We start from the raw sequence: 27794 nt of genomic DNA on the forward strand, positions 1-27794 counted from the left end.
CCCACACAGACGCAACAACGGGAGATCAAACATTCGTGGTCTTTTACTGTCTTGATGTGTGACTTGTATACATGCATTGCTGCTGTATATAATGTGTGGATTAATTGACAAAAATCACTTGGATTTCAGAGCATCCATTGCTCAAGCATTGACCAACGCTGGTTCTATGGAGCTACACTGAAGAGGAAGACCAAATGAGACACCACCTACATAGTAGCGCAGGGTTGTGTCAAAGGCACGCAATGAACTCAGGATCAGTGCGGGAAGTCACTGACCAAAGTTTACGGATGCATAACATGCTAACAGGTGGCGCGATGCGAATGCACATGTAATACTAAGTACATCTGCATGCAGTGTCTTGTGTCCCTGTACCCAGGCTGCTTCTCCAACTTTCACACCAAGCATTATAATCAGTCACATTCAGTTTGTTAAAAAGGCTGAAGTTCTAGGTATGAAGAAAACTCAGTATTTATAACACAAATCTTTTTATTTACGTCTGAGGACATTTTAGTGTCTGGATGAATATATCCATAAAAAGGCGTAAAAAATAAGATTTTAAACCTACCGGTAAATCTTTTTCTCGTAGTCCGTAGAGGATGCTGGGACTCTGTAAGGACCATGGGGAATAGACGGGCTCAGCAGGAGACATGGGCACTTTAAGAAAGACTTTGACTCTGGGTGTGCACTGGCTCCTCCCTCTATGCCCCTCCTCCAGACCTCAGTTTGAGACTCTGCCCAGAGGAGATGGGTGCACTGCAGGGAGCTCTCCTGAGTTTCCTGCTAAGAAAGTATATTTGTTAGGTTTTTTATTTTCAGGGAGCACTGCTGGCAACAGACTCCCTGCATCGAGGGACTGAGGAGAGAGAAACTGTGCCCAGAGGAGATGGACAGTACGAGGAAAGGATTTTTGTTCATCCAAGGGCAAAATTCATACCAGCCACACCAATCACACCGTATAACTTGTGTTAAACTAACCAGTTAACAGTATGAAAAACAACATAGTTTCGGTCCAAACCGATGAAACTATAACATAACCCTTATTTAAGCAATAACTTTCACACCACCACCATATGTGAAATAACTTTCACACCAAGTCTTGCAGGAGTAGTTTGCACTTGGGAGGGGCGCCCAGCATCATCTACGGACTACGAGAAAAAGATTTACCGGTAGGTTTAAAATCTTATTTTCTCTAACGTCCTAGAGGATGCTGGGACTCCGTAAGGACCATGGGGATCATACCAAAGCTCCCAAACGGTCGGGAGAGTGCGGATGACTCTGCAGCATCGATTGAGAAAACAGGAGGTCCTCCTCAGCCAGGGTATCAAACTTATAGAACTTTGCAAAGGTGTTTGATCCCGACCAAGTAGCTGCTCGGCACAACTGTAAAGCCGAGACCCCTCGGGCAGCCGCCCAAGAAGAGCCCACCTTCCTAGTTGAATGGGCCTTAACCGATTTTGGCAACGGCAATCCTGCCGTAGAATGCGCTTGCTGAATCATGTTACAGATCCAGCGAACAATAGTCTGCTTTGAAGCAGGAGCGCCAACCTTGTTGGCTGCATATAGAACAAACAAAGCTTCTGTCTTCCTGACCCTAGCTGTTCTGGCCACGTAAATCTTCAAAGCCCTGACCACATCAAGGGACTCGGAATCCTCCAAGTCACGCGTAGCCACAGGCACCACAATAGGTTGGTTCATATGAAAAGATGAGACCACCTTAGGAAGGAATTGAGGACGAGTCCTCAGTTCCGCCCTATCCACATGAAAAACCAGATAGGGGCTTTTATGCGACAAAGCCGCTAATTCCGAAACTCGCCTTGCTGAAGCTAAGGCTAACAACATGACCACCTTCCAGGTGAGATACTTCAACTCCACCGATTTGAGTGGCTCAAACCAATGCGACTTAAGGAAACTTAACACCACGTTAAGGTCCCAAGGCGCCACCGGAGGTATAAAATGAGGCTGAATATGCAGTACTCCCTTCACAAATGTCTGTACTTCAGGAAGAGAAGCCAATTGTTTTTGAAAGAAAATGGATAATGCCGAAATTTGAACCTTTATAGATCCTAATTTTAGGCCCAAATTCACTCCCGTTTGTAGGAAGTGAAGGAGACGGCCCAAATGGAATTCCTCCGTAGGAGTATTCCTGGCCTCACACCAAGAAACATATTTTCGCCATATTCGGTGATAATGTTTCGATGTCACGTCTTTCCTAGCCTTAATCAGGCTAGGAATGACCTCATCCGGAATATCCTTTTCCGCTAGGATCTGACGTTCAACCGCCATGCTGTCAAACGCAGCCGCGGTAAGTCTTGGAACAGACAGGGTCCCTGTTGCAGCAGGTCCTGTCGTAGAGGAAGAGGCCACGGATCTTTTGTGAGCAACTCCTGCAGATCCGGATACCAAGTCCTTTGTGGCCAATCTGGAACAATGAGGATTGGGTATGAGAGGAGAGGATTGGGTATGAGAGGCAGAGGAGGGAACACATAGACCGATCTGAACACCCATGGTGTCACCAGGGCGTCTATAGCTACCGCCTGAGGGTCCCTCGACCTGGCGCAATACCTTTTTAGCTTTTTGTTGAGACGGGACGCCATCATTACTATTTGAGGCAGTCCCCACCGACTCGCGATCTGTGCGAAAACTTCCTGATGAAGTCCCCACTCTCCCGGATGCAGGTCGTGTCTGCTGAGGAAGTCCGCTTCCCAGTTGTCCACTCCCGGAATGAACACTGCTGACAGCGCGCTTACATGACCTTCCGCCCATCGAAGAATCCTGTGGCTTCTGCCATTGCCACCCTGCTCCTTGTGCCGCCTTGGCGGTTTACATGAGCCACTGCCGTGACATTGTCCGACTGAATCAGAACTGGTTTGTCGTAAAGTAATACCTCCGCTTGACGTAGGGCGTTGTATATGGCCCTCAACTCGAGGACGATGATGTGGAGACAAGTCTCTAGACTTGACCAGAGACCTTGGAAATTTCTTCCCAGTGTGACTGCTCCCCAACCTCGGAGGCTTGCGTCCGTGGTCACCAGGATCTAGTCCTGAATGCCGAACCTGCGGCCCTCTAGGAGGTGAGCACTCTGCAGCCACCACAGGAGAGATACCCTGGCTCTGGGAGACAGGATGATCCTTTGGTGCATTTGTAGATGAGACCCGGACCACTTGTCCAGTAGGTCCCATTGAAAAGTCCTCGCATGGAACCTGCCGAAGGAAATGGCCTCGTAAGATGCCACCATCTTCCCCAGGACTCGAGTGCAGTGTTGCACTGAAACCTTTTTTGGCTTCAATAGGTGCTTGACCAGAGTCATGAGCTCCTGAGCTTTTTCCATCGGAAGAAAAACCTTTTTCTGGTCTGTGTCCAGAATCAGGCCCAAAAATGTCAGACGCGTCGTAGGAACCAGCTGTGACTTTGGAATATTGAGAATCCAGCCGTGCTGCTGTAACACCTTCACAGACAGTGACACGCTGTCCAGTAACTTCTCCCGAGATCTCGCCTTTATGAGGAGATCGTCCAAGTATGGGATAATTGTGACACCTTGCTTGCGCAGGAGCACCATCATTTCCGCCATTACCTTGGTGAAAATCCTCGGGGCCGTGGAAAGCCCAAACGGCAACGTCTGAAATTGGTAATGACAGTCCTGTACCGCGAATCTCAGGAACGCCTGATGAGGAGGAAAAATCGGAACATGAAGGTATGCATCCTTTATGTCCAGGGAAACCATCCAATCCCCCCCTTCCAGGCTGGCGATGACCGCTCTGAGCGATTCCATCTTGAATTTGAACTTTTTTAAATATAGGTTCAGGGATTTTAAATTCAAAATGGGTCTGACCGACCTGTCCGGTTTCGGGACCACAAACAGGGTTGAGTAATACCCCTTTCCTTGTTGCAGAAGGGGAACCTTGACTACCACTCGTTGAAGATACAATTTTTGAATTGCATTTAACACTAACTCCCTCTCTGAAGGAGAAGCTGGCAGAGCCGATTTGAAAAACCGGCGAGGAGGCACCTCTTCGAATTCCCGCTTGTATCCCTGAGAAACAATGTCTATTGCCCAGGAATCCACCTGCGAGTGAACCCAGACGTGGCTGAAAAATCGCAGACGCGCCCCCACTTGAGCTGACTCCCCCAGGGAAGCCCCAGCGTCATGCGGTGGATTTTGCAGACGCAGGGGAGGACTTCTGTTCCTGGGAACTAGCTGTGTGCAGCTTTTTCCCCTTGCCTTTACCTCTGGCGAGAAAGGACGATCCCCGTACCTTTTTGCTTTTATTTGAACGAAAGGACTGCATTTGATAATGAGGAGCCTTCTTAGGTTGTGGGGGAACATAAGGCAAAAAATTCGATTTATCTGCTGTAGCCGTAGAGACAAGGTCCGAGAGGCCTTCCCCAAACAACTCCTCCCCCTTGTAAGGCAACGACTCCATATGCCGTTTTGAGTCGGCATCCCCCGTCCACTGCCGGGTCCATAAGAGTCGCCTAGCAGAAACAGACATAGCATTTATTCTGGAGCTTAGTAAACAAATGTCTCTTTGAGCATCCCTCATATATAACGCAGCATCTTTTATATACCCTAGGGTCATTAAAATGGTATCCTTATCCAGAGTTTCAATCTCCGTTGACAAGCAATCAGTCCATGCTGCGACAGCACTACAAACCCAGGCCGACGCCATAGCCGGTCTAATAATTGTACCAGAATGTGTGTAAACGGACTTCATGGTAACCTCCTGCTTGCGATCAGCAGCATCCTTGAGGGTAGCTGTATCTTGGGATGGCAGTGCTATCTTTTTTGATGAGCGTGTTAATGCCTTGTCCACCTTAGGCGAAGATTCCCATCGTATCCTGTCCTTTTGCATGAAAGGATACACCATAAGAATCCTTTTGGGAATCTGCAGTCTCCTGTCTGGAGATTCCCAGGCCTTCTCGCACAATTCGCTCAGCTCAAGAGAGGACGGAAAGGTAACCTCAGGCTTTTTTTCTTTATACATGTGTACCCTTGTGTCAGGGACAGGGGGTTCCTCAGTGATCTGCAAAACCTCTTTAATTGCAATAATCATATAACGAATACCCTTAGCCACTTTTGGCTGTAATTTTGCGTCCTCATAGTCGACACTGGAATCTGAATCCGTGTCGGTATCTGTGTCAGTGATTTGGGATAATGTGCGCTTCTGCGACCCGGAAGGTCCTGGTGCCACTGGGACAGGCATGGTCTGACTACCTGACTGTTCCCTAGCCTCAGCTTTGTCTAATCTCTTATGTAATAAATTCACATTAGCACTCAAGACATTCCACATATCCATCCAGTCCGGTGTCGGCGCTGCCGACGGCGACCTGACATTCATACACTCCCCCTCCTCCTTAGGTGAGCCCTCAGCGTCAAACATGTCGACACACGCGTACAGACACACTCCACACACACAGGGAATCTCTTTCTGAAGACAGGTTCCCCCGCAGGCCCTTTGGAGAGACAGAGAAAGAGTATGCCAGCACACACCCCAGCGCTATAAACCCAGGAAAACACACAGTATGTTTCTCCAGTAGCGCTGAAATACTTGTTTACCGCCAATTATGTGCTCCCCCCCCACCCTCTTGAAAACCCACTGTCACCGTTTGTAAGCAGGGGAGAGTCCGGGGAGCTTCCTCTCAGCGTTGTGCTGTGAAGAGAAATGGCGCTGGTGAGTGCTGAGGGAGAAGCCCGCCCCCTCGGCGGCGGGCTTCTGTCCCGCTCAAAATATTCAAAACATGGCGGGGGCTCTTTTATATACATGTACAGTGCCCAACTGTACATGTATATATATATCTTTATGCCATAGGAGAGGTTTATATTGCTGCCCAGGGCGCCCCCCCTGCGAAATGCACCCTTACAGTGACCGGAGTATGTGAGGTGTATGGGAGCAATGGCGCACAGCTGCCGTGCTGTGCGTTACCTCAGTGAAGCTCACAAAGTCTTCTGCCGCCTTTTGAAGCCTTCTTTCTTCTCATACTCACCCGGCTTGTTTCTTCTGGCTCTGTGAGGACGGCGGCGAGGCTCTGGGACGAACGTCCAGGGCGAACCTGTGTTCCAACTCCCTCTGGAGCTAATGGTGTCCAGTTGCCTAAGAAACAAGACCTTGAAACTCAGAGAAGTAGGGTTCTTTCTCTCTCCTCAGTCCCTCGATGCAGGGAGTCTGTTGCCAGCAGTGCTCCCTGAAAATAAAAAACCTAACAAATATACTTTCTTAGCAGGAAACTCAGGAGAGCTCACTGCAGTGCACCCATCTCCTCTGGGCACAGTCTCAAACTGAGGTTTGGAGGAGGGGCATAGAGGGAGGAGCCAGTGCACACCCAGAGTCAAAGTCTTTCTTAAAGTGCCCATGTCCCCTGCGGAGCCCGTCTATTCTCCATGGTCCTTACGGAGTCCCAGCATCCTCTGGGACGTTAGAGAAAAAATATTGCTTTCAATTTAGAGGATTTGTTGTTTCTGGAGACAAAATACAGTAAGCAACATGATATGAACAAATAGGAAACATACCAGACATTTGTTTTTTTATTTTACCTTACCTTTTTTTTTTTGGGGGGGGGGAACTTGCACGGTTAAAATACTGTTTCATAATAGGGCAATGTTTTATGCTGCAGATACATGTTGTCCACTGAAGTGGACACGTGTATAACATTTTTAGTTTACAGAAACAACAACTAGCTTTTTGTGTGGTTTTTGAAAGCCCTGAAGACTAATAAAAAACATTTACTAAAAAAAAAATAAGAATTTACTTACCGATAATTCTATTTCCCGTAGTCCGTAGTGGATGCTGGGGACTCCGTAAGGACCATGGGGAATAGCGGCTCCGCAGGAGACAGGGCACAAAAGTAAAAGCTTTAGGATCAGGTGGTGTGCACTGGCTCCTCCCCCTATGACCCTCCTCCAAGCCTCAGTTAGGATACTGTGTCCGGACGAGCGTACACAATAAGGAAGGATTTTGAATCCCGGGTAAGACTCATACCAGCCACACCAATCACACTGTACAACCTGTGATCTGAACCCAGTTAACAGCATGATAACAGCGGAGCCTCTGAAAAGATGGCTCACAACAATAATAACCCGATTTTTGTAACAATAACTATGTACAAGTATTGCAGACAATCCGCACTTGGGATGGGCGCCCAGCATCCACTACGGACTACGAGAAATAGAATTATCGGTAAGTAAATTCTTATTTTTTCTGACGTCCTAAGTGGATGCTGGGGACTCCGTAAGGACCATGGGGATTATACCAAAGCTCCCAAACGGGCGGGAGAGTGCGGATGACTCTGCAGCACCGAATGAGAGAACTCCAGGTCCTCCTCAGCCAGGGTATCAAATTTGTAGAATTTTGCAAACGTGTTTGCCCCTGACCAAGTAGCAGCTCGGCAAAGTTGTAAAGCCGAGACCCCTCGGGCAGCCGCCCAAGATGAGCCCACCTTTCTTGTGGAATGGGCATTTACATATTTTGGCTGTGGCAGGCCTGCCACAGAATGTGCAAGCTGAATTGTACTACACATCCAACTAGCAATCGTCTGCTTAGAAGCAAGAGCACCCAGTTTGTTGGGTGCATACAGGATAACAGCAAGTCAGTTTTCCGGACTCCAGCCGTCCTGGAAACCTATATTTTCAGGGCCCTGACAACATCTAGCAACTTGGAGTCCTCCAAGTCCCTAGTAGCCGCAGGTACCACAATAAGATGGTTCAGTTGAAACGCTGACACCACCTTAGGGAGAAACTGGGGACGAGTCCGCAGCTCTGCCCTGTCCGAATGGACAATCAGATATGGGCTTTTGTGAGACAAAGCCGCCAATTCTGACACTCGCCTGGCCGAGGCCAGGGCCAACAGCATGGTCACTTTCCATGTGAGATATTTCAAATCCACAGATTTGAGCGGTTTAAACCAATGTGATTTGAGGAATCCCAGAACTACGTTGAGATCCCACAGTGCCACTGGAGGCACAAAAGGGGGTTGTATATGCAGTACTCCCTTGACAAACTTCTGGACTTCAAGAACTGAAGCCAATTCTTTCTGGAAGAAAATCGACAGGGCCGAAATTTGAACCTTAATGGACCCCAATTTGAGGCCCATAGACACTCCTGTTTGTAGGAAATGCAGGAATCGACCGAGTTGAAATTCCTCCGTGGGGGCCTTCTTGGCCTCACACCATGCAACATATTTTCGCCAAATGCGGTGATAATGTTGTGCGGTCACCTCCTTCCTGGCTCTGACCAGGGTAGGGATGACCTCTTCCGGAACGCCTTTTTCCCTTAGGATCCGGCGTTCAACCGCCATGCCGTCAAACGCAGCCGCGGTAAGTCTTGGAACAGACATGATCCTTGCTGAAGCAAGTCCCTTCTTAGTATCTCTTGAAGTTCCGGGTACCAAGTCCTTCTTGGCCAATCCGGAGCCACGAGTATAGTTCTTACTCCTCTCCGTCTTATAATTCTCAGTACCTTGGGTATGAGAGGCAGAGGAGGGAACACATACACCGACTGGTACACCCACGGTGTTACCAGAGCGTCCCAGCTATTGCCTGAGGGTCTCTTGACCTGGCGCAATACCTGTCCAGTTTTTTGTTCAGACGGGACGCCATCATGTCCACCTTTGGTCTTTCCCAACGGTTCACAATCATGTGGAAGACTTCCAGATGAAGAAGTCCCCACTCTCCCGGGTGGAGGTCGTGCCTGCTGAGGAAGTCTGCTTCCCAGTTGTCCACTCCCGGAATGAACACCGCTGACAGTGTTATCACATGATTTTTCGCCCCGCGAAGAATCCTTGCTGCCATTTCCCTCCTGCTTCTTGTGCCGCCCTGTCTGTTTACGTGGGCGACTGCCGTGATGTTGTCCCACTGGATCAGCACCGGTTGACTTTGAAGCAGAGGTCTTCCTAGGCTCATAGCATTGTAAATTGCCCTTAGCTCCAGTATATTTATGTGGAGAGAAGTCTCCAGACTTGACCACACTCCTTGGAAATTTCTTCCCTGTGTGACTGCTCCCCAGCCTCTCAGGCTGGCATCCGTGGTCACCAGGACCCAGTCCTGAATGCTGAATCTGCTGCCCTCTAGTAGATGAGCACTCTGCAGCCACCACAGAAGAGACACCCTTGTCCTTGGAGACAGGATTATCCGCTGATGCATCTGAAGATGCGATCCGGACCATTCGTCCAGCAGATCCCACTGAAAAATTCTTGCGTGAAATCTGCCGAATGGAATCGCTTCGTAAGAAGCCACCATTTTTCCCAGGGCTCTTGTGCATTGATGCACTGACACTTGGCCTGGTTTTAGGAGGTTTCTGACTAGCTCGGATAACTCCCTGGCTTTCTCCTCCGGGAGAAACACCTTTTTCTGGACTGTGTCCAGAATCATCCCTAGGAACAGCAGACGTGTCGTCGGAATCAGCTGTGATTTTGGAATATTTAGAATCCACCCGTGCTGTCGTAGAACTACTTGAGATAGTGCTACTCCGACCTCCAACTGTTCTCTGGACCTTGCCCTTATCAGGAGATCGTCCAAGTAAGGGATAATTAAGACGCCTTTTCTTTGAAGAAGAATCATCATTTCGGCCATTACCTTGGTAAAGACCCGGGGTGCCGTGGACAATCCAAACGGCAGCGTCTGAAACTGATAGTGACAGTTCTGTACCACGAACCTGAGGTACCCTTGGTGAGAAGGGCAAATTGGGACATGGAGGTAAGCATCCTTGATGTCCAGGGACACCATATAGTCCCCTTCTTCCTGGTTCGCCATCACTGCTCTGAGTGACTCCATCTTGATTTGAACCTTTGTATGTAAGTGTTCAAAGATTTCAGATTTAGAATAGGTCTCACCGAGCCGTCTGGCTTCAGTACCACAAATAGTGTGGAATAATACCCCTTTCCTTGTTGTAGGAGGGGTACTTTGATTATCACCTGCTGGGAATACAGCTTGTGAATTGTTTCCAATACTGCCTCCCTGTCGGAGGGAGACGTTGGTAAAGCAGACTTCAGGAACCTGCGAGGGGAAGACGTCTCGAATTTCCAATCTGTACCCCTGGGATACTACTTGTAGGATCCAGGGGTCCACTTGCGAGTGAGCCCACTGCGTGCTCAAACTCTTGAGACGACCCCCCACCGCACCTGAGTCCGCTTGTACGGCCCCAGCGTCATGCTGAGGACTTGGCAGAAGCGGTGGAGGGCTTCTGTTCCTGGGAAGGGGCTGCCTGCTGCAGTCTTCTTCCCCTTCCTCTACCCCTGGGCAGATATGACTGGCCTTTTGCCCGCTTGCCCTTATGGGGACGAAAGGACTGAGGCTGAAAAGACGGTGTCTTTTTCTGCTGAGATGTGACTTGGGGTAAAAAAAGTGGATTTTCCAGCTGTTGCCGTGGCCACCAGGTCCGATGGACCGACCCCAAATAACTCCTCCCCTTTATACGGCAATACTTCCATGTGCCATTTGGAATCTGCATCACCTGACCACTGTCGTGTCCATAAACATCTTCTGGCAGACATGGACATCGCACTTACTCTTGATGCCAGAGTGCAAATATCCCTCTGTGCATCTCACATATATAGAAATGCATCCTTTAAATGCTCTATAGTCAATAAAATACTGTCCCTATCAAGGGTATCAATATTTTCAATCAGGGAATCCGACCAAGCCACCCCAGCGCTGCACATCCAGGCTGAGGCGATCGCTGGTCGCAGTATAACACCAGTATGTGTGTATATACTTTTTTGGATATTTTCCAGCCTCCTATCAGCTGGCTCCTTGAGGGCGGCCGTATCTGGAGACGGTAACGCCACTTGTTTTGATAAGCGTGTGAGCGCCTTATCCACCCTAGGGGGTGTTTCCCAACGCGCCCTAACTTCTGGCGGGAAAGGGTATAATGCCAATAATTTTCTATCGGGGGAAACCCACGCATCATCACACACTTCATTTAATTTATCTGATTCAGGAAAAACTACAGGTAGTTTTTTCACACCCCACATAATACCCTTTTTTGTGGTACTTGTAGTATCAGAAATATGTAACACCTCCTTCATTGCCCTTAACATGTAACGTGTGGCCCTAATGGAAAATACGTTTGTTTCTTCACCGTCGACACTGGAGTCAGTGTCCGTGTCTGTGTCGACCGACTGAGGTAATGAGCGTTTTAAAGCCCCTGACGGTGTTTGAGACGCCTGGACAGGTACTAATTGGTTTGCCGGCCGTCTCATGTCGTCAACCGACCTTGCAGCGTGTTGACATTATCACGTAATTCCCTAAATAAGCCATCCATTCCGGTGTCGACTCCCTAGAGAGTGACATCACCATTACAGGCAATTGCTCCGCCTCCTCACTAACATCGTCCTCATACATGTCGACACACACGTACCGACACACAGCACACACACAGGGAATGCTCTGATAGAGGACAGGACCCCACTAGCCCTTTGGGGAGACAGAGGGAGAGTTTGCCAGCACACACCAAAACGCTATAATTATACAGGGACAACCTTATATAAGTGTTTTCCCTTATAGCATCTTAATATATAATAATATCGCCACATAAAATGCCCCCCCTCTCTGTTTTAACCCTGTTTCTGTAGTGCAGTGCAGGGGAGAGCCTGGGAGCCTTCCTAGCAGCGGAGCTGTGTAGGAAAATGGCGCTGTGTGCTGAGGAGAATAGGCCCCGCCCCCTTTTCGGCGGGCTTCTTCTCCCGTTTTTCTGACAACCTGGCAGGGGTTAAATACATCCATATAGCCCCAGAGGCTATATGTGATGTATTTTTAGCCAGAATAGGTACTTTCATTGCTGCCCAGGGCGCCCCCCCCAGCGCCCTGCACCCTCAGTGACCGTTGGTGTGAAGTGTGCTGAGAGCAATGGCGCACAGCTGCAGTGCTGTGCGCTACCTCATGAAGACTGAGAAGTCTTCAGCCGCCGGTTTCTGGACTTCTTCTCTCTTCGGCATCTGCAAGGGGGTCGGCGGCGCGGCTCTGGTGACCCATCCAGGCTGTACCTGTGATCGTCCCTCTGGAGCTAATGTCCAGTAGCCTAAGAAGCCAATCCATCCTGCACGCAGGTGAGTTCACTTCTTCTCCCCTAAGTCCCTCGTTGCAGTGAGCCTGTTGCCAGCAGGACTCACTGAAAATAAAAAACCTAACAAAACTTTTACTCTAAGCAGCTCTTTAGGAGAGCCACCTAGATTGCACCCTTCTCGGCCGGGCACAAAAACCTAACTGAGGCTTGGAGGAGGGTCATAGGGGGAGGAGCCAGTGCACACCACCTGATCCTAAAGCTTTTACTTTTGTGCCCTGTCTCCTGCGGAGCCGCTATTCCCCATGGTCCTTAAGGAGTCCCCAGCATCCACTTAGGACGTCAGAGAAATCTTGCATTAAGTTATCATAATTCATACATGAAAGGATTAAGGCTGTGCTAACCACCCTGTTTTTCAGCCAAGGATCGAGGGGCACATGTATCAAGCCTGGAAAAGTGATAAAGTGGAAGGTGATAACGCACCAGCCAATCAGCTCTTAAATGTCAAGTTACAGGCTGGGTTTTAAAAATAAGAATTTACTTACCGATAATTCTATTTCTCGTAGTCCGTAGTGGATGCTGGGAACTCCGTAAGGACCATGGGGGATAGCGGCTCCGCAGGAGACTGGGCACAAAAGTAAAAGCTTTAGGACTACCTGGTGTGCACTGGCTCCTCCCCCTATGACCCTCCTCCAAGCCTCAGTTAGGATACTGTGCCCGGACGAGCGTACACAATAAGGAAGGATTTTGAATCCCGGGTAAGACTCATACCAGCCACACCAATCACACCGTACAACCTGTGATCTGAACCCAGTTAACAGCAAGATAACAGAGGAGCCTCTGAAAAGATGGCTCACAACAATAATAACCCGATTTTTCTAACAATAACTATGTACAAGTATTGCAGACAATCCGCACTTGGGATGGGCGCCCAGCATCCACTACGGACTACGAGAAATAGAATTATCGGTAAGTAAATTCTTATTTTCTCTGACGTCCTAGTGGATGCTGGGAACTCCGTAAGGACCATGGGGATTATACCAAAGCTCCCAAACGGGCGGGAGAGTGCGGATGACTCTGCAGCACCGAATGAGAGAACTCCAGGTCCTCCTCAGCCAGGGTATCAAATTTGTAGAATTTTGCAAACGTGTTTGCCCCTGACCAAGTAGCTGCTCGGCAAAGTTGTAAAGCCGAGACCCCTCGGGCAGCCGCCCAAGATGAGCCCACTTTCCTTGTGGAATGGGCTTTTACAGATTTTGGCTGTGGCAGGCCTGCCACAGAATGTGCAAGCTGAATTGTACTACAAATCCAACGAGCAATAGTCTGCTTTGAAGCAGGAGCACCCAGCTTGTTGGGTGCATACAGGATAAACAGCGAGTCAGATTTTCTGACTCCAGCCGTCCTGGAAACATATATTTTCAGGGCCCTGACTACGTCCAGCAACTTGGAGTCCTCCAAGTCCCTAGTAGCCGCAGGTACCACAATAGGCTGGTTCAAGTGAAACGCTGAAACCACCTTAGGGAGAAATTGAGGACGAGTCCTCAATTCTGCCCTGTCCGTATGAAAAATTAGGTAAGGGCTTTTATAGGATAAAGCCGCCAATTCTGAGACACGCCTGGCTGAAGCCAGGGCTAACAGCATTACCACTTTCCATGTGAGATATTTTAAGTCCACAGTGGTGAGTGGTTCAAACCAATGTGATTTTAGGAACCCCAAAACTACATTGAGATCCCAAGGTGCCACTGGAGGCACAAAAGGAGGCTGTATATGCAGTACCCCCTTGACAAACGTCTGAACTTCAGGAACTGAAGCCAGTTCTTTCTGGAAGAAAATCGACAGGGCCGAAATTTGAACCTTAATGGACCCTAATTTTAGGCCCATAGACAGTCCTGTTTGCAGGAAATGCAGGAAACGACCCAGTTGAAATTCCTCTGTAGGGGCCTTCCTGGCCTCACACCACGCAACATATTTACGCCAAATACGGTGATAATGTTGCACGGTTACATCCTTCCTGGCTTTGATCAGGGTAGGGATGACTTCATCCGGAATGCCTTTTTCCTTCAGGATCCGGCGTTCAACCGCCATGCCGTCAAACGCAGCCGCGGTAAGTCTTGGAACAGACAGGGTCCCTGCTGGAGCAGGTCCTTTCTTAGAGGTAGAGGCCACGGGTCCTCCGTGAGCATCTCTTGAAGTTCCGGGTACCAAGTCCTTCTTGGCCAATCCGGAGCCACGAGTATAGTCCTTACTCCTCTCCTTCTTATGATTCTCAGTACCTTGGGTATGAGAGGCAGAGGAGGGAACACATACACTGACTGGTACACCCACAGTGTTACCAGAGCGTCCACAGCTATTGCCTGAGGGTCCCTTGACCTGGCGCAATATCGGTCTAGTTTTTTGTTGAGGCGGGACGCCATCATGTCCACCTTTGGTTTTTCCCAACGGTTCACAATCATGTGGAAGACTTCTGGGTGAAGTCCCCACTCCCCCGGGTGGAGGTCGTGTCTGCTGAGGAAGTCTGCTTCCCAGTTGTCCACTCCCGGAATGAACACTGCTGACAGTGCTATCACATGATTTTCCGCCCAGCGAAGAATCCTTGCAACTTCTGCCATTGCCCTCCTGCTTCTTGTGCCGCCCTGTCTGTTTACGTGGGCGACTGCCGTGATGTTGTCCAACTGGATCAACACCGGCTGACCCTGAAGCAGAGGCCTTGCTTGACTTAGGGCATTGTAAATGGCCCTTAGTTCCAGGATATTTATGTGAAATGACGTTTCCATGCTTGACCACAAGCCCTGGAAATTTTTTCCCTGTGTGACTGCTCCCCAGCCTCTCAGGCTGGCATCCGTGGTCACCAGGACCCAGTCCTGAATGCCGAATCTGCGGCCCTCTAGAAGATGAGCACTCTGCAACCACCACAGGAGAGACACCCTTGTCCTTGGAGACAGGGTTATCCGCTGATGCATCTGAAGATGCGATCCGGACCATTTGTCCAGCAGATCCCACTGAAAAGTTCTTGCGTGGAATCTGCCGAATGGAATCGCTTCGTAAGAAGCCACCATTTTTCCCAGGACCCTTGTGCATTGATGCACTGACACTTGGCCTGGTTTTAGGAGGTTCCTGACTAGCTCGGATAACTCCCTGGCTTTCTCCTCCGGGAGAAACACCTTTTTCTGGACTGTGTCCAGAATCATCCCTAGGAACAGCAGACGTGTCGTCGGAATCAGCTGCGATTTTGGAATATTTACAATCCACCCGTGCTGTCGTAGTACTACTTGAGATAGTGCTACTCCGACCTCTAACTGTTCCCTGGACCTTGCCCTTATCAGGAGATCGTCCAAGTAAGGGATAATTAAGACGCCTTTTCTTCGAAGAAGAATCATCATTTCGGCCATTACCTTGGTAAAGACCCGGGGTGCCGTGGACAATCCAAACGGCAGCGTCTGAAACTGATAGTGACAGTTCTGTACCACAAACCTGAGGTACCCTTGGTGAGAAGGGCAAATTGGGACATGGAGGTAAGCATCCTTGATGTCCAGAGACACCATATAGTCCCCTTCTTCCAGGTTCGCTATCACTGCTCTGAGTGACTCCATCTTGAATTTGAACCTTTGTATGTAAGTGTTCAAGGATTTCAGATTTAAAATAGGTCTCACCGAGCCGTCCGGCTTCGGTACCACAAACAGCGTGGAATAATACCCCTTTCCCTGTTGTAGGAGGGGTACCTTGATTATCACCTGCTGGGAATACAGCTTGTGAATGGCTTCCAATACCGCCTCCCTGTCGGAGGGAGACGTTGGTAAAGCAGACTTCAGGAACCGGCGAGGGGGAGACGTCTCGAATTCCAATTTGTACCCCTGAGATACTACCTGCAGGATCCAGGGGTCCACTTGCGAGTGAGCCCACTGCGCGCTGAAATTCATGAGACGACCCCCCACCGTACCTGAGTCCGCTTGTAAGGCCCCAGCGTCATGCTGAGGACTTGGCAGAAGCGGGGGAGGGCTTCTGTTCCTGGGAAGAGGCTGCCTGCTGCAGTCTTTTTCCCCTTCCTCTGCCCCGGGGCAGATATGAGTGGCCTTTTGCCCGCTTGCCCTTATGGGGACGAAAGGACTGAGCCTGAAAAGACGGTGTCTTTTTCTGCTGAGAGGTGACCTGGGGTAAAAAGGTGGATTTCCCAGCCGTTGCCGTGGCCACCAGGTCCGATAGACCGACCCCAAATAACTCCTCCCATCTATACGGCAATACTTCCATATGCCGTTTGGAATCTGCATCACCTGACCACTGTCGCGTCCATAACCCTCTTCTGGCAGAAATGGACAGCGCACTTACTCTTGATGCCAGAGTGCAAATATCCCTCTGTGCATCTCGCATATATAGAAATGCATCCTTTAAATGCTCTATAGTCAATAATATACTGTCCCTGTCCAGGGTATCAATATTTTCAGTCAGGGAATCCGACCAAACCACCCCAGCACTGCACATCCAGGCTGAGGCGATTGCTGGTCGCAGTATAACACCAGTATGTGTGTATATACTTTTTAGGATATTTTCCAGCTTCCTATCAGCTGGCTCCTTGAGGGCGGCCGTATCAGGAGACGGTAACGCCACTTGTTTTGATAAGCGTGTGAGCGCCTTATCTACCCTAGGGGGTGTTTCCCAACGCGCCCTAACCTCTGGCGGGAAAGGGTATAATGCCAATAATTTTTTAGAAATTAGCAGTTTTTTATCGGGGGAAACCCACGCTTCATCACACACCTCATTTAATTCATCTGATTCAGGAAAAACTACGGGTAGTTTTTTCACACCCCACATAATACCCTTTTTTGTGGTACTTGTAGTATCAGAAATGTTCAAAACCTCCTTCATTGCCGTGATCATGTAACGTGTGGCCCTACTGGAAAACACGTTTGTTTCCTCACCGTCGACACTGGAGTCAGTGTCCGTGTCTGGGTCTGTGTCGACCATCTGAGGTAACGGGCGCTTTAGAGCCCCTGACGGTGTTTGAGACGCCTGGACAGGTACTAACTGATTTGCCGGCTGTCTCATGTCGTCAACAGTCTTTTGTAAAGTGCTGACGCTATCACGTACTTCCTTCCATAAGACCATCCAGTCAGGTGTCGACTCCCTAGGGGGTGACATCACTATTACAGGCAATTGCTCCGCCTCCATACCATTTTCCTCCTCATACATGTCGACACAACGTACCGACACACAGCACACACACAGGGAATGCTCTGATAGAGGACAGGACCCCACTAGCCCTTTGGGGAGACAGAGGGAGAGTTTGCCAGCACACACCAGAGCGCTATATATATATACAGGGATAACCTTATATAAGTGTTTTTCCCTTATATAGCTGCTGTATTGATTAATCTGCCAAATTAGTGCCCCCCCTCTCTTGTTTTACCCTGTTTCTGTAGTGCAGGACTGCAGGGGAGAGTCAGGGAGACGTCCTTCCAGCGGAGCTGTGAGGGAAAATGGCGCTTGTGTGCTGAGGAGATAGGCTCCGCCCCCTTCTCGGCGGCCTTTCTCCCGCTTTTTTAAGGAAAAACTGGCAGGGGTTAAATGCATCCATATAGCCCAGGAGCTATATGTGATGTATTTTTCGCCATCTAAGGTGTTTTTATTGCGTCTCAGGGCGCCCCCCCCCCCAGCGCCCTGCACCCTCAGTGACCGGAGTGTGAAGTGTGCTGAGAGCAATGGCGCACAGCTGCGGTGCTGTGCGCTACCTTATTGAAGACAGGACGTCTTCTGCCGCCGATTTCCCGGACCTCTTCTGTCTTCTGGCTCTGTAAGGGGGCCGGCGGCGCGGCTCTGGGACCCATCCATGGCTGGGCCTGTGATCGTCCCTCTGGAGCTAATGTCCAGTAGCCTAAGAAGCCCAATCCACTCTGCACGCAGGTGAGTTCGCTTCTTCTCCCCTTAGTCCCTCGGTGCAGTGAACCTGTTGCCAGCAGGACTCACTGAAAATAAAAAACCTATACTTAAACTTTTTCACTAAGCAGCTCAGGAGAGCCACCTAGTGTGCACCCTTCTCGTTCGGGCACAAAAATCTAACTGAGGCTTGGAGGAGGGTCATAGGGGGAGGAGCCAGTGCACACCAGGTAGTCCTAAAGCTTTTACTTTTGTGCCCAGTCTCCTGCGGAGCCGCTATCCCCCATGGTCCTTACGGAGTTCCCAGCATCCACTAGGACGTCAGAGAAAATGACAGTTAGGAGGTGGATGGGCTGGTGTGTTACCACTTTCCACTTTATCACTTCTCCAGGCTTAATATATCTGTCCACAAGTTAGATATCCAGAGTAAAGAATAAAATAAACCATTTTCTCACCTCCAGGCACCGGTCCTGCCACCTCCGTGCCAGCATTTCTAGAAGCGGAGGTCTGAACTTGTCCAGTCCCAACAGATCAGGCAGCATAACACAGTGCATGGCGGCCAGCTGGCTCCATCCTGCAAGGAAGACAGCGAGATTATATACCACGTATGCTCAACCAGCCAAATACTCACAGCAGAACCACCACCATAAACTGCTTTAGGTACAAATAATAAGAATTTACTTACCGATAATTCTATTTCTCGGAGTCCGTAGTGGATGCTGGGGTTCCTGAAAGGACCATGGGGGAATAGCGGCTCCGCAGGAGACAGGGCACAAAAGTAAAGCTTTTACAGGTCAGGTGGTGTGTACTGGCTCCTCCCCCTATGACCCTCCTCCAGACTCCAGTTAGGTACTGTGCCCGGACGAGCGTACACAATAAGGGAGGATTTTGAATCCCGGGTAAGACTCATACCAGCCACACCAATCACACCGTACAACTTGTGATCTAAACCCAGTTAACAGTATGATAACAGAGGAGCCTCTGAAAGATGGCTTCCTAAACAATAACCCGAATTAGTTAACAATAACTATGTACAAGTATTGCAGATAATCCGCACTTGGGATGGGCGCCCAGCATCCACTACGGACTCCGAGAAATAGAATTATCGGTAAGTAAATTCTTATTTTCTCTATCGTCCTAAGTGGATGCTGGGGTTCCTGAAAGGACCATGGGGATTATACCAAAGCTCCCAAACGGGCGGGAGAGTGCGGATGACTCTGCAGCACCGAATGAGAGAACTCCAGGTCCTCCTTTGCCAGGGTATCAAATTTGTAAAAATTTACAAACGTGTTCTCCCCTGACCACGTAGCTGCTCGGCAGAGTTGTAATGCCGAGACCCCTCGGGCAGCCGCCCAAGATGAGCCCACCTTCCTTGCGGAATGGGCCTTAACAGATTTAGGCTGTGGCAGGCCTGCCACAGAATGTACAAGTTGAATTTTGTTACAAATCCAACGAGCAATCGACTGCTTAGAAGCAGGTGCACCCAACTTGTTGGGTGCATACAGTATAAACAGCGAGTCAGATTTTCTGACTCCAGCCGTCCTTTAAATGTATATTTTTAAGGCTCTGACAACGTCCAACAACTTGGAGTCCTTCAAGTCGTCTGTAGCCGCAGGCACTACAATAGGCTGGTTCAGGTGAAACGCTGATACCACCTTAGGGAGAAAATGCGGACGCGTCCGCAGCTCTGCCCTATGTCGAATGGAAAATTAAATAAGGGCTTTTATAAAACAAAGCCGCCAGTTCAGATACTCTCCCGGCCGAAGCCAGGGCCAGTAACATAGTCACTTTCCATGTGAGATATTTCAAATCCACATTCTTTAGTGGTTCAAACCAATTGGATTTGAGGAAATCTAAAACTACATTTAGATCCCACGGTGCCACCTTAGGCACCACAGGAGGCTGTATATGCAGTACTCCTTTGATAAAAATCTGGACCTCAGGGACTGAGGCCAATTCTTTTTGGAAGAATATTGATAGGGCCGAAATTTGAACCTTAATAGATCCCAATTTGAGACCCATAGACAATCCTGATTGCAGGAAATGTAGGAAAACGACCCAGTTGAAATTCCTCCATCGGAGCACTCCGCTGCTCGCACCACGCAACATATTTTCGCCAAATACGGCGATAATGCTTCGCGGTGACTTCCTTCCTTGCCTTTATCAAGGTAGGAATGACTTCTTCTGGAATGCCTTTTCCTTTTAGGATCTGGCATTCAAACGCCATGCCGTCAAACGCAGCCGCGGTAAGTCTTGAAAAAGACAAGTACCCTGCTGAAGCAGGTCCCTTCTCAGAAGTAGAGGCCACGGATCGTCCGTGACCATCTCTTGAAGTTCCGGGTACCAAGTCCTTCTTGGCCAATCCGGAGCCACTAGTCTTACTCCTCTTTGCCGTATAATCCTCAATACCTTTGGTATGAGAGGCAGAGGAGGAAACACATATACCGACTGGTACACCCAAGGTGTTACCAGCGCGTCCACAGCTATTGCCTGCGGATCTCTTGACCTGGCGCAATACCTGTCCAGTGTTTTGTTGAGGCGAGACGCCATCATGTCCACCATTGGTTTTACCCAACGGTTTAATAGCATGTGGAAAACTTCTGGATGAAGTCCCCACTCTCCCGGGTGAAGGTCGTGTCTGCTGAGGAAGTCTGCTTCCCAGTTGTCCACGCCCGGGATGAATACTGCTGACAGTGCTATCACGTGATTCTCCGCCCAGCGAAGGATCCTGGCAGCTTCTGCCATTGCCCTCCTGCTTCTTGTGCCGCCCTGTCTGTTTACATGGGCGACTGCCGTGATGTTGTCCGACTGGATCAACACCGGTCTTCCTTGAAGCAGAGGTTCCGCCTGGCTTAGAGCATTGTAGATTGCTCTTAGTTCCAGAATGCTTATGTGAAGAGACTTTTTCAGGCTCGACCACACTCCCTGGAAATTTCTTCCCTGTGTGACTGCTCCCCAGCCTCTCAGGCTGGCCTCCGTGGTCACCAGGATCCAATCCTGCATGCCGAATCTGCGGCCCTCCAATAGATGAGCCTCCTGCAACCACCACAGAAGGGATACCCTTGTCCTCGGCGACAGGGTTATCCGCAGGTGCATCTGAAGATGCGACCCTGACCATTTGTCCAACAGATCCCTTTGCATGGAATCTGCCGAAAGGGATTGCTTCGTAAGAAGCTACCATTTTTTCCCAGGACTCTTGTGCATTGATGTACAGACACCTTTCCTGGTTTTAGGAGGTTCCTGACCAGGTCAGATAACTCCTTGGCTTTTTCTTCGGGAAGAAAAACCTTTTTCTGAACTGTGTCCAGAATCATCCCCAGGAACAGCAGACGAGTTGTCGGCATTAATTGGGATTTTGGAATATTCAGAATCCATCCGTGCTGCTTTAGCACCTCTTGAGATAGTGCTAAACCCATCTCTAGCTGTTCTCTGGACCTTGCCCTTATTAGGAGATCGTCCAAGTATGGGATAATTAATACGCCTTTTCTTCGAAGAAGAAATATTATCTCGGCCATTACCTTTGTAAAGACCCGAGGTGCCGTGGACAAACCAAACGGCAGCGTCTGAAACTGATAGTGACAGTTTTGTACAACGAACCTGAGGTACCCCTGGTGTGAGGGGTAATTGGAACGTGGAGATACGCATCCTTGATGTCCAAGGATACCATAAAGTCCCCTTCTTCCAGGTTCGCTATCACTGCTCTGAGTGACTCCATCTTGAACTTGAACTTCTTTATGTACAAGTTCAAGGACTTCAGATTTAGAATAGGCCTTACCGAGCCATCCGGCTTCGGTACCACAAAAAGAGTGGAATAATACCCCTTCCCTTGTTGTAGAAGAGGTACCTTGACTATCACCTGCTGAGAATACAGCTTGTGAATGGCTTCCAAAACCGTCTCCCTTTCTGAGGGGGACGTTGGTAAAGCAGACTTCAGGAAACGGCGAGGTGGCTCTGTCTCTAATTTCAACCTGTACCCCTGAGATATTATCTGCAGGATCCAGGGATTTACCTGCGAGTGAGCCCACTGCGCGCTGTAAATCTTGAGACGACCGCCTACCGCCCCCGAGTCCGCTTGTGAAGCCCCAGCGTCATGCTGAGGCTTTTGTAGAAGCCGGGGAGGGCTTCTGTTCCTGGGAAGGAGCTGCCTGTTGCTGTCTCTTCCCTCGTCCTCTGCCTCGTGGCAGATATGAATAGCCCTTTGCTCTCTTATTTTTAAAGGAACGAAAGGGCTGCGGTTGAAAGGTCGGTGCCTTTTTCAGTTGGGGAGTGACTTGAGGTAGAAAGGTGGATTTCCCGGCCGTAGCCGTGGCCACCAAATCCGATAGACCGACCCCAAATAACTCCTCTACGCATCGCCTGTCCACTGTCGTGTCCATAAGGCTCTTCTGGCCGAAATGGACATAGCACTTACCCGTGATGCCAGTGTGCAGATATCTCTCTGTGCATCACGCATATAAAGAAATGCATCCTTTATTTGTTCTAACGACAGTAAAATATTGTCCCTGTCCAGGGTATCCATATTTTCGATCAGGGACTCTGACCAAACTACCCCAGCACTGCACATCCAGGCAGTCGCAATAGCTGGTCGTAGTATAACACCTGCATGTGTGTATATACCTTTTTGGATATTTTCCATCCTCCTATCTGATGGATCTTTAAGTGCGGCCGTCTCAGGAGAGGGTAACGCCACTTGTTTTGATGAGCGTGTTAGCGCTTTGTCCACCCTAGGAGGTGTTTCCCAGCGCTCCCTAACCTCTGGCGGGAAAGGGTATAAAGCCAATAACTTCTTTGAAATTAGCAGTTTTTTATCGGGGCACCCCACGCTTCATCACACACGTCATTTAATTCTTCTGATTCGGTAAAAACTACTGGTAGTTTTTTCACACCCCACATAATACCCTGTTTAGTGGTACCTGTAGTATCAGCTAAATGTAACATCTCCTTTATTGCCAAAATCATATAACGTGTGGCCCTACTGGAAAATACGGTTGATTCGTCACCTTCACCACCGGAATCAGTGCCTGTGTCTGGGTCTGTGTCGACCGACTGAGGCAAGGGGCGTTTTACAGCCCCTGACGGTGTTTGAGGCGCCTGGACAGGCACTAATTGAGTGTCCGGCCGCCTCATGTCGGCAAACGACTGCTTAAGCGAGTTGACGCTATCCCGTAATTCCACAAATAAAGGCATCCATTCTGGTGTCGACCCCCTAGAAGGTGACATCCTCATATTTGGCAATTGCTCCGCCTCCACACCAATAACGTCCTCATACATGTCGACACACACGTACCGACACACAGCAGACACACAGGGAATGCTCTATACGAAGACAGGACCCACTAGCCCTTTGGGGAGACAGAGGGAGAGTCTGCCAGCACACACCAAAAAGCGCTATATATGACAGGGATAGCCTTATGATTAAGTGCTCCCTTATAGCTGCTTTTATATTAATATATTGCCATTTATTTTGCCCCCCCTCTCTGTTATACCCTGTTTCTGTAGTGCAGTGCAGGGGAGAGACCTGGGAGCCTTCCTGACCAGCGGAGCTGTGACAGAAAATGGCGCCGTGTGCTGAGGAGATAGGCCCCGCCCCTTTTCCGGCGGGCTCGTCTCCCGCTATTTAGTACATTTAGGCAGGGGTAAATATCTCCATATAGCCTCTGGGGCTATATGTGAGGTATTTTTAGCCTTTTTAAAGGTTTTCATTTGCCTCCCAGGGCGCCCCCCCCCCCAGCGCCCTGCACCCTCAGTGACTGCCGTGTGAAGTGTGCTGAGAGGAAAATGGCGCACAGCTGCAGTGCTGTGCGCTACCTTAAGAAGACTGCAGGAGTCTTCAGCCGCCGATTCTGGACCTCTTCTTGCTTCAGCATCTGTGAGGGGGCCGGCGGCGTGGCTCCGGTGACCATCCAGGCTGTACCTGTGATCGTCCCTCTGGAGCTTCATGTCCAGTAGCCAAGAAGCCAATCCATCCTGCACGCAGGTGAGTTCACTTCTTCTCCCCTCTGTCCCTCGTTGCAGTGATCCTGTTGCCAGCAGGAATCACTGTAAAATAAAAAACCTAAGCTAAACTCTCTAAGCAGCTCTTTATGAGAGCCACCTAGAATTGCACCCTTCTCGGCCGGGCACAAAAATCTAACTGGAGTCTGGAGGAGGGTCATAGGGGGAGGAGCCAGTACACACCACCTGACCTGTAAAAGCTTTACTTTTGTGCCCTGTCTCCTGCGGAGCCGCTATTCCCCCATGGTCCTTTCAGGAACCCCAGCATCCACTTAGGACGATAGAGAAAATAGAACAGCGTTTCGCTGCATTATCTTTGCTAGAACTTCCTCGCTGTCTATGAGCAGCAGTAATGCAATGGCGTCACAATTTGATCAATTTGCGAAAGCTACCAGCTCCACGTGCAGGTGTGGAAGTGCAGGTGTGGTCTTCTGCATCACACACAGCAACGGGGGACATGGATCACACAGCAACGGGGGACATGGATTACACTTAGAGTTCTCCACCCTCATGGCTAAAATTCAACAGGACTGGATTTTGATTGAGTATTATTTACACTCATAGGGCTCAATGATCAGATGCAGTAAGTTAGTTGTTCTAATCAATCACACAATCCAACCATAGCACAGTGTGTGGTAGATTGTAAGTGGAGGCGATTGCGGTTGTTGCTAGGTGGCTGTTTTAAATGAGACAATGGATATCATAGTTCCCATCCATCTGTAAAACTCTACACAGAGTGAGCTCAAATGTTAGGTTTCCTCCAATAATGCCTCCATACGGATACATCTGTGAACAGAACACATATTAACAAGTACATTCTTGTTACAGGCCCTTTTCTCAACTGCAAGGTTCCCAAACGGCCAAAAACCATCGTTCAGACAAACTGGCTACATCGCGGATGTAACCAATTTGTCTGAACGACAGGTTTTGTCTGTTTTCCAGTGTTTGGGAGCAAATGGTCGATTGCCATTTGCTCTCATCCATTACCAGATTTTCATTCCAACCAGCCAGATAATCTGCTAGATAATTGTATAGTGTATGCCCATCTTAAGCATTAGATATACATTAGGCCAATTAGCGTTAGGAGATACATATATACAGTATAGTGTTCCCGCTAGGATGCGGGCAGGGCGCTATGGTATTGGCCCAGTATTTCTGCACGCACAACCAGTAAGGGGGTGTGGGCGGCCGAGGAGGGGGATGCAGCCACACCAACATCACTGTGGGTGACGTGCCCAGCAATGGCGTCATATCCTGAGGGGGTGCCCGGAACTTACAGAGTGCTGGGCTTTCCCCAAGCGCTCCCCTTATTGTGAATACAGATGGAGCCCTGCACATCTATCCCTTTAAAAGGATTAATTGAGCCAGTGCTGTCGGACTTAGTCCCCTGCTGTAATGACTTAATCCCCTGCTGTATTGTTCTCTCTGTATTGTATTGCAGCTGAGAACTATAAATGAAAGGCTTATGCTAATAAACCTTGGTGCACCTAGGTGCAACACAGAAGGCTAGATGAGCGAGGCACCATCTGTAGATGCAGAGCGCATAACATCTATTCACACCACGGCTGAACGGCACCGGGCACCTCTGTGTTAGCAGGGCGCCACTAAAAGGGCACAATGCATTTTGACATTTAAAATTCGGACAGGGCGCGGGGCCCTGCTAAAACAGCCTAGCGTGAATACTACAATATATGTTCTTAGATGTGTAGATGTAGACAGATGCACATATACAAATGCTCTGGATAGATGGCGTCACACACATTCTCTTTGGTGCACGGTACATGTTTGCACTAGACAATATACAGGTTGAGTATCCCTTATCCAAAATGCTTGGGACCAGAGGTGTTTTGGATATTGGATTTTTCCGTATTTTGGAATAATTGCATACCATAATGAGATATCATGGAGATGGGACCTAAATCTAAGCACAGAATACATTTATGTCTCATATACACCTTATACACACAGCCTGAAGGTCATTTTAGCCAATATTTTTTATAACTTTGTGCATTAAACAAAGTGTATCTATAGTCACACAATTCATTTATGTTTCATATACACTTTATACACACAGCCTGAAGGTCAGTTAATACAATATTTCTAATAACTGTGTGTATTAAACAAAGTTTGTGTACATTGAGCCATCAAAAAACAAAGGTTTCACTATCTCACTCAAAAAAGTCCGTATTTCGGAATATTCCATATTTCGGAATATTTGGATATGGGATACTCAACCTGTACCAATACTCTGTAAGACACTGCTTGCTTAACGTTACACATTCTATTACATCTACAGTATAAATAAAGGTTTGCTACCATCATTTACAATTACATAACACATTACAGTGACCTTTGGAATGTAAAAGAAAATGCCATCGCAGTCCAGAAGTGCAGTCTCCACCCTGACAAGGGGTGAGGTCTGCAGGCAGGAACACAACACTCTAGGTAATGCCCGCCCACACATCTGTACAAGCCGCCGCAAATACAGGAATAATATTACATCTGTCTTCTATTGGGCACGGAACTCTCTTACACAAATGCCGTCATATTTGGCGAAAGGGAGTATGAAAGACCTATCACCATATGTACATACAGATGTATCCTCATACATCGTTGCTCACAGCGCACTATTTAGGGTCCTGAGTCACGAGTTGGAAATAACGTTATGGCGTGCGTTGTGTCCCACGCCATTTAATATACACTTTAACCGCTGGGTGGCGAATGCTCCACAGTAAGACTACAGTGCTGAATACAATGCTGTGGCAGTAGGCAGTGATCTGTGAGAGGCTGGCCAATCACGTTCTTCCCTTTAAAAAAAAAGTCCCCTCTACAAAATACAAGGCCACGCTGCCGCCCTGTTCACACAATTCACTTTGTCGTTACATTGTGTACTAAATCCTGGATTTTATTAGCATAAACAGCATTATTATCTCGTAAAGCATTTGAGGTTCAGTTGCTATCAAATGGCCAGAAATGTGTAATGCATTGTACCACTGAGTCCGTATCTCATTAATATGACTTCCAGATGGTCTCCATTGCCTTTCCGCCACGCTTGGCGGATTCAATAAGATTTTTTATTTTTTTAACGTAACTCAAACAAAACACATCACATATACACCAGGAGGGCCTACTTTAACCATGGTTTCTGTGGCCTAACGAATACAGTGTCCGCCTGCAATGCATGCATTCCAGGTTTTGATACGTTCGATCATTTCAAATGCCAAGAAACCCTTTAGTAACGGAAGGATAAAGCAAAGATACCTATTACATTAATGGGGTGTAGTACGGCTGACCGGCGGTCTCCTGACCGCCAGTCAGCTTACCGACGCCGGGATCCCGGCAGCATACCGACGCCAGGATCCCGGCGGGGAGGGGCGAGTGCAGCAAGCCCCTTGCGGGCTCGCTGCGCTCGCCACGCTGCGGGCTCGGTGGCGACCGCCACGGGTTCTATTCCCACTATATGGGTGTCGTGGACACCCACGAGTGGAAATAGTCCCTGTTGGTCGGCATGTCAACCATCGGGACAGTGACCCGTCGGGCTGGTGGAGGAGGTCATGTGACTGTCGGTCAGCTGACCGGCGGTCACATGAATACCACCCCATTAATGATTTACTCTGTGTACCATGCAGTGCATTCATGACACTGAGACAATTTAAAAGGAAGGCCGAGACCAAACAAACCTCCTTTAAATGCCGCTTCAATGGGGAGAGGAGAACCTGTACAGCTTGCTGGCATTACAGCTATAGAACCGCTTTCTGCTCTCACACAGGGACGGGGAAGGAACCCCAGCGGCCAGGATTCTGGAGGTCAGAATACTGACACCCGGAATACTGGCCGCCAGAATTTCGGCAAGCTTTCCCACTCTATGGGTGTTGTGGAAACCCACAAGAGGGAATAGCCCTGGCACAGCTGTTTGCATTCTTGGAGGTCAGGGTCCCAGCGA

The 27794-nt window shown here is 49.0% G+C and overlaps 1 protein-coding gene across 7 annotated transcripts in view; it reads right to left on the minus strand.

The window, feature by feature from the left end:
- Positions 1-27794, minus strand: part of WDR7 (WD repeat domain 7) — a 799383-nt gene that overhangs the window by 474775 nt on the left and 296814 nt on the right. For all 7 annotated transcript variants that reach the window (XM_063959708.1, XM_063959725.1, XM_063959718.1 and 4 more), the window contains one exon: positions 18313-18431. In XM_063959708.1, coding sequence (XP_063815778.1) covers positions 18313-18431 — 119 coding nt within the window. The remainder of the gene's footprint in view (positions 1-18312; positions 18432-27794) is intronic.

Source organism: Pseudophryne corroboree, chromosome 1, assembly GCF_028390025.1.
Source record: "Pseudophryne corroboree isolate aPseCor3 chromosome 1, aPseCor3.hap2, whole genome shotgun sequence".
Lineage (NCBI taxonomy): Eukaryota > Metazoa > Chordata > Amphibia > Anura > Myobatrachidae > Pseudophryne > Pseudophryne corroboree.